This window comes from Sinocyclocheilus rhinocerous, unplaced genomic scaffold (assembly GCF_001515625.1).
Source record: "Sinocyclocheilus rhinocerous isolate Xijiao unplaced genomic scaffold, SAMN03320098_v1.1 scaffold397, whole genome shotgun sequence".
In the NCBI taxonomy this organism is placed as follows: Eukaryota; Metazoa; Chordata; class Actinopteri; order Cypriniformes; family Cyprinidae; genus Sinocyclocheilus; species Sinocyclocheilus rhinocerous.
This window is the reverse complement of record NW_015663491.1, coordinates 594,422-601,814: the sequence shown is the minus strand read 5'-3', so window position 1 is coordinate 601,814 and position 7,393 is coordinate 594,422. Positions and strand designations below refer to the sequence as shown.

At 39.2% G+C, this 7,393-nt stretch overlaps 1 protein-coding gene across 10 annotated transcripts in view; it reads right to left on the bottom strand.

Annotated features, from left to right (window-relative positions):
• The window catches only part of LOC107728845 (protein furry homolog), a 69,395-nt gene that overhangs the window by 41,761 nt on the left and 20,241 nt on the right, over window positions 1-7,393 (bottom strand). For 9 of the 10 annotated variants that reach the window (XM_016539130.1, XM_016539131.1, XM_016539122.1 and 6 more), the window contains one exon: window positions 1,764-1,954. In XM_016539130.1, coding sequence (XP_016394616.1) covers window positions 1,764-1,880 — 117 coding nt within the window. In that variant the 5' untranslated portion in view covers window positions 1,881-1,954. Of the gene's footprint in view, window positions 1-1,763; window positions 1,955-5,768; window positions 5,842-7,393 lie in introns of those variants that run through there. The other variant, XM_016539129.1, reaches the window with a different exon arrangement.

Here is a 7,393-nt window from a genome sequence, read left to right as displayed (position 1 = left end):
CCCACCATTGACGGAATTTTTCATAACTTATTAGAAAACGCTCCCTCGCCATTGACTGAATATTTTGGCTTTCCGTGTTCTCACTGTTATACGATAGGGGGCGCTATTAAAAATCTTCTGAATAAGTACAGAATCTCCAGATCAAAACACAAGTGAAGAAGCAGCAAAAACAAGTGACAGCACATGTAAGCAGATGCATATAAAAAATAATGCGATTATCAAACTTTAAACAGCATATAAATCAAAACTTCCTTCTCAGCTTTTTGTTCAAAATGTTGCTTTTTTAATGAAACATATTAACATTCAAGTGTTCATTAAAAAAGCAGAGGCTCTATACTTTCTTTTGACATATTCATACAGAAAAATATTCTGGGGGCCAAGACATTTTTGTGAAAATGATCAGAAATGATGCCAGAGACTGGCAACTTAAAAAAAAAAAAAATGCTGGCAGAGAAAGAGTTAACTTTAGAGGCTAATTTTAATTAAGCTTTCAGCTGCCAATAAAACTGTAGTACTCTCAGAATTGTTGACCACTTTATTCCATGTTTTCGCTCCAAAATCTGTGTAACAAATGCAAAAAAGCTTGTCTTGGTGTGCCTATAGCTCATGTGAGCATTATCAATGATTGAAAGAGGTCAGCGAAGACTCTTATACTCATTCTTAGCACTAAAACAACTGTAATCCTCTGAACTTAATCTAAAGATGCCACAGCTTTAATGTGCAGGCGTGGGAAAGAAGCCCTTGAAGCCAAGTGAACAACTTAACTGGGGTTGGGTCTGAAGGTCAAATCAAGTGATTAACCCCATAACACATAGTCACTCTTGTGGACACACACACACACACACTTTCAGGTTAACAAGTGTGGACATGGTCAAAGGAGAGCTGAGATTCTACAAACAGGTTGAATATAGATGTCTAGGTCATGGCTGTGATCTGTTTCTAAAGGTAATGATTCTATTATGGTTGAACTTTGAATCTGATGTGAAGTTACTGCTGTGATCTATAAATTGTGAACTGTACATTACTGGCTGTTGACTTGAAAATGCACTTGACAAAACTCAGCACCTCAGCTGCAATGACAAAGTCACGAATGTGAAATTGATTCATTAACTTAAAGCACACACTGTCCAGGCACAGCATGTCTGTGCACAGAGATATTACTTAAATGGGTGTGCTGAGAGCTTTGACTGCTTCCTGTTTGGTATGTGAGCTTTTTGGCTTGAACATACCAAGCAGACGAAACTCATTCCTGTCCACTTAAATCTGCACTCCAGCATAATGGAATTACAGTGATACAGAGAGACCAGGCAACCTAAGCCACTGCACCAAAAACATACGCAGTATCTCACGGCTAGTAGTGCAGTTTGAAGATATATTGTGAAGTATTAACATTCGATGCCTGCCAACTAAAGCAATTACTAATAAAAGCCAAAGCACAGTCATTAATAACATGTATGCCATGGCTGTTACATATCTCTCCTCCTTTGTCTAATTGATTTAGACAGCATACTGTACAGTTCCTGTTTTTCTAGACTACTCAACATACCAGAGAATCAGCTAAAATGAGGCGTTAGAAAGCCTCAAACCAAACTCTGACTTGTGGTGACTGCTTTAATATGGGCTAGACTTTATTTACTTGCATTTGAGGTCTTGTGTCTCAGATGATCTGCATGTAAATGCTTTGGAAAATTAGATCCCAAGAGATGTTTGACTTTGTCTTGCCTGAAAAATGTCTGACATCAAACAAAAAAAGGGTCTCTTACCAGTGGTTCTGCCATGATGATGCGTATTTTGCGTTCAGACAGGGTGGTGAAGTTGGCGAACAGGCTTTTGAGGACATACTCGCCCGGTTTGCTCTCTGGGTCCACGGTAACTGGCATGGTGGCAACAGGGCCTTTCCTCTCGCCCGGAGCGCTGTTCACTTGAGGGAGGGTGCGCTTTCCTATGGGGGATGCTGGGAATGCACAAAAAAAACAGGATTAGTTTATTATAGGTCTTATTAGTAACTCAATTGTTGCGCTAATCAGTGCACTGACAAGCGCCGACATGTTGTGTGGTGCTAGTGACTCGAGTAAATACAACTTAGGTGATTTTCTGATCCCACACAGAAGCAAAAGTGCCAGGCCAATCAAATGCTTTGAGATGGAATCAACTTGCCAGATTATCAAATTAAAAAACATGACAGATATTTTGACAGATATGAAATACTGAAAGTGGTGCTGTCAATGAGTACGTTTACATGGACAACAATAATCCGATTTTAACACGATTAAGACAATACTCTGATTAAGAATCTACCATGTAAACAGAGATTTTTGATTACTTTAATCTGGCTAAAGTCATATTCGAAGTAAACAGAAATCGAATTAAGATATGTGGAGTATTCCTATTTTAGTCGCATTACTGAAGTGCAGTATAGACATGTAAACACCTTAATCACATTATTACCGCCGTGTAGGACTTTTCGCTGCATTTTGCAACAGGATACACACACGGCAGTGGTCAACTGTTTGACGGCAAATAAAAGAGCTTCAACACCGCCATCGTCTGTATGCACGTACAAATAATTAACTGCACTTGAAGCTTTCATAAAATTAAAAATGAAACACCCAAAACTGTACATGGCATCATCACGAAGACGAACTACATGTTTATACGTGAAATTCCGGAGGTGACGTCAGATGGCGTCATGTGGGGACGTAATGACGTGTGCCAGTAATCGAACTATGTACTATAACATGTAAAACGGGAACATGAAAGGATTATTCTAAAAGCAACTCATGTAAACACCATAATCATAATATTGGCTTATTTAGAATAAGGTAAATAATTAGATTACTGATGTCCATGTAAACGTAGTCAGTGACAACTATTTTTCATCAATTACTTAAACCACTCTGTTCTTGCATGAACAGTCATCAAATGTTCTTTAGAACATTTTAATTAACGCATTTACCTATGATCAAAGGTGCATGATTTCTACATTTATTCTGTTAAAGCTGCCAGATGAACTCATCCATTTTATTTTTTGTCAACAAAGATGTACGATGACAGGTTATTTTTATGGTTTAAATAGTAGAGTCATAAATTCAATATTCATTATGTTCAAAATAAATTATATATATTCAAACCATTTACTTTTTTCACATTTTAATTGTTCACATCTACACTAAACATATGCACAGTGCACGGTGACAAAGCCATAAAACGGAATTTTGCCATTATAGAAAAGAAAAAAAGCCTTCAAAATACTGCAATGATGTAACTTAAGTATTCAGATGCTTTGCTATGACAAATCTAGGTGGTATGTAGGGACTATTACCGATGAGCAGATCCTATTAGCTAACTAGAACATAATATATAATGCAGTATAATGTTTCAGATGTCCATTGCCTGACATAAGCGACGCCAAAACCGTGCTCCCGATGGCAGGCGACCGTTTAACACATTCGACTTTTAACGCAGCGTTCGTGAAGACACGACTATTCGTCTAATAAAGAGAAAAGCGTCCGTCCATACAATAAATAAGAACAGGCCGCATCCAGTCAACGACAGAATGTGATATCTAATATGTCGAGGATGAGTGTGAAATCACACTAATAATTCCCTCTGGAGATGACGCAGGCTGGAGTTTATGTTGTCCTGGTAACGCGTCAACGGAATCCGGGAATGGCGAGTTTACTGGGAGAAACTCTGTTTGAGATCAGTGGACAAGGTCCTGCTCCAATAAAGGACTATTTCCACTTTGCAATAACAAAATCTCAGGTTTGTCGAGTTGTTTATATTGTTAACACAAGTTAGCGGCAGCTACATGACCAAAAGTTTGCTGTTTGTTTATCTCTTCTCTTCTAGGCCTTCCAAACGCAATGCTAAATTGTAAGTTACAAATCACAAATGTTTCCAAATTGCAAGTTACAAGTCACAAATATTACCAAATTGCTTGGTGGTGAAGAACGAGATTAATACATGTCTTCATCACATCTGGGATTGTAGACTTTTGGCTATAGACTTTACTAGCTTTAATGATCACACTGAAATGTACAAATTGAAATGTTAGAGATATTTTACATAAAGACGCTAGTTATTGGTTATAGACATGTAAACACCTTAATCACATTATTACCGCCGTGTAGGACTTTTCGCTGCATTTTGCAACAGGATACACACACGGCAGTGGTCAACTGTTTGACGGCAAATAAAAGAGCTTCAACACCGCCATCGTCTGTATGCACGTACAAATAATTAACTGCACTTGAAGCTTTCATAAAATTAAAAATGAAACACCCAAAACTGTACATGGCATCATCACGAAGACGAACTACATGTTTATACGTGAAATTCCGGAGGTGACGTCAGATGGCGTCATGTGGGGACGTAATGACGTGTGCCAGTAATCGAACTATGTACTATAACATGTAAAACGGGAACATGAAAGGATTATTCTAAAAGCAACTCATGTAAACACCATAATCATAATATTGGCTTATTTAGAATAAGATAAATAATTAGATTACTGATGTCCATGTAAACGTAGTCAATGTTAGGGTTGAGGCCTGAGTCTACAGTATGCCTTGAGAGCACCATCTCACATGGGCCACGGATGGAGCAGCTGGTGTTTTCATTTTTGGCATGACCATGTCATCGCTCCTAAAGGAGGGAGGGGGGTCAGCAGGCAGGCCGGAGCCGGGGGAGCCCACGTCATGTGGCTGCAGGGGCTTCGAGCATGTGCTCCTCTTAGAATAGACCCCTGCAACCTCACAAGTCACAAGCTGCAAAACGAATAGGAAAAAAAAATTCCTAACAGCAATATGAGCAGTTTAAAGAGACGTGCAGTAGTTTAAAATTGAGGCAATTACCTCAAAATGATGATTGCATAAGTGCTTTTATTAACAGTTAGAGATTAAAACTCTTAAAGGACTGTTCATTAACTATTTTTTGCTAATATAAAACTAAAGCAATCCATGTCAACAGTGACGCACGCACTGCTGCTTAATCCCCCATTCAAGCAACATCAAAAGCAGATAATTCCTCTACACGGTCACAATTACACTTCTTAGGTCTTCATTGTTAACTACACCTTTTCAGTTTTTTGAAGAATATGTGAGAGTAGTGTAGTGGATGTTTGTCAAAGCATTGCTACTCAGAATCTGTAATATTCTGGTGTTCAGATATAGTTTGGAAATTCTTTCAGTAAGCTCCAACGAAGAAATGCACTGCATGTCAGGCTGATATTTTGCCATCTAAAATTCCTCTGGCAGACCTCAGAGTTTAAACTTCACGCCATGTTAATAGGAGTTCATGACCGGACCACTGCTCAGGTCAAGGGTAGAACAATGGAATGATTAGTACTTGTGCTAAATGACATGAGACAAACCACCTAGAAGGAAACCAGAATATTTAGAAGCTGTTGGATGATTATTATCAAACAAGACCAAAACAGACATTGAACATTTGTTAATCACAATTTGAATTTACAACATATGGTTGGCTTGACAGTCATCTGTACATAACATTAACATCAACGACGTTATTTATGGACAAACAGCGGACGTCAGTTGACACCTCCGAATTTGCTGTCGAGCCCGAGCATTTCAAACTGAATGAGGAGGGGAGCTGCTGGAAAGGAATTGTGAAATATTTTGCTCGCTTCATGAGCGTTGAACACACTATCAGGAATCCACAGACAGAATGCAACCTCCTTATAGCAAGCGCTGAGAACATGAACAACACCCACGCACCCTCAGACCTTTTGCTTATGTGGCACCTACCAAGGCCCTTGATGAAGCTGATGACGCTGGCCCGACTCCACCGCACGGGAGAAAGCTCCATGATGCGGCCGTGTCAGTTCCAGTAATCCAAAACAAAACTAGCCCTCTACCTCCACCAGAGCTCCATACTTCCAATCTGTCTTCCCGCCCTGTCTTTGTGGACCTGCACCATGCTGGGCAGCCCTATCAAACAGCCACGAACTTGGGATAGCAGGGCTTTGCTCTTGGAGTTATGGGAGTAGGAGACCGCAAGTTCAAGGAAACACAGCCTTCCTGTGTAGCTCCTACTAGACTTTTGATAAAAGCAAGCCCTAACTGAGGAGAAGGTCAAGCTGGAATTCAAGCAAAGCCAAGAGAGAGAGAGTGAAAGATTGAGCGAGAAAGAGAGAGAGGGTGGGAGGGACTAAGTGGTGCTATATTTAAACTCAGGACTGACACACACTCTTCTAACACATTCATTTCTTTTTACTGGGGGTACACACAATTAATCTTCAAAACATGTACACATATAGAATTTGTACATTTCAATTAAATCTATAAAAGCGTTACATTCTATGAAAGAATTAAAATGCCCTTTATGAATATGCATTGTGACATCATGATACCCATTATGACATTGTGATGTATTTATGATATCATCACTGGATTTCAATTGGAATTCACACTCAGTGAAATATGCTATATTTTAATGACTATTGTGACACCTCACTGGATTTCACTGCACACTTCAGTGAATCCAGTGATTCTGATATTATATTTCACTGAATATCATAGGTATGATATAAACATTAGCAGAAGGGCTGTTGTGACATCATCACTACATTTCAATGTATACCACTGGATTCACTGGAGTGCAGTGATGATGTCACAATAGCCATTCTGATATAATGTTTAAATAATACCTATGATATCCATGGAAATATGATATTGGAATGGCTTTTGTGACACCATCACCGCACATTCCAGTGAAACCAGTGGTATCCAATGAAATATAGTGATGACGTCTCAACAGGTATTCTGATATCATATTTCACTTCATCACTGCATTTCAATGGATACCACTGGATTCAATGGAGTGCGCAGTGATGATGTCACAACAGCCATTCTGATAATGTCAGGGTCCTGCCCTGACGGTCATGTCTGTTCTGTCTTTGTTTAACGTTTCCTTGTTTGTCTTGTGTCTGAGCACATGGCTTTGTCTTTGTTTATGTTGGCCATGTGCTCCTCTCGTCCTGCCCCCTTGTTTCCCTCTACCACACCCCCTTGTTTAGTCCTAATCTAGTCCTCATTAACTTGATTGTGTCCACCTGTTCCTCATGTGTTCTGCTCCTTTATAGTGTGCCTCTTCCCTCATGTCTCTGCTGGTTCGTTGCATTAGTTCCTTGTGGGAAGAGAATTCTTTGTCAGTCTACTAGTCGTATTAGTAGTGTTATTTTACACTCCTTGTCAGTCTAGCTTTGCATTTAGTTTTCTAGAGGTTTATTAGGTGCTCTTTGCTTTTTGTTAATTTGCTCTAGTCTAGTTCCTGTCTTTATTTTTATTCTAGTTATATCAAACCTCTTGTTTGGGTTCTTTCCTTATTTTGATCTCGTCTTTTTTTTTTTTTTTCCAGTTATCGATTCCTA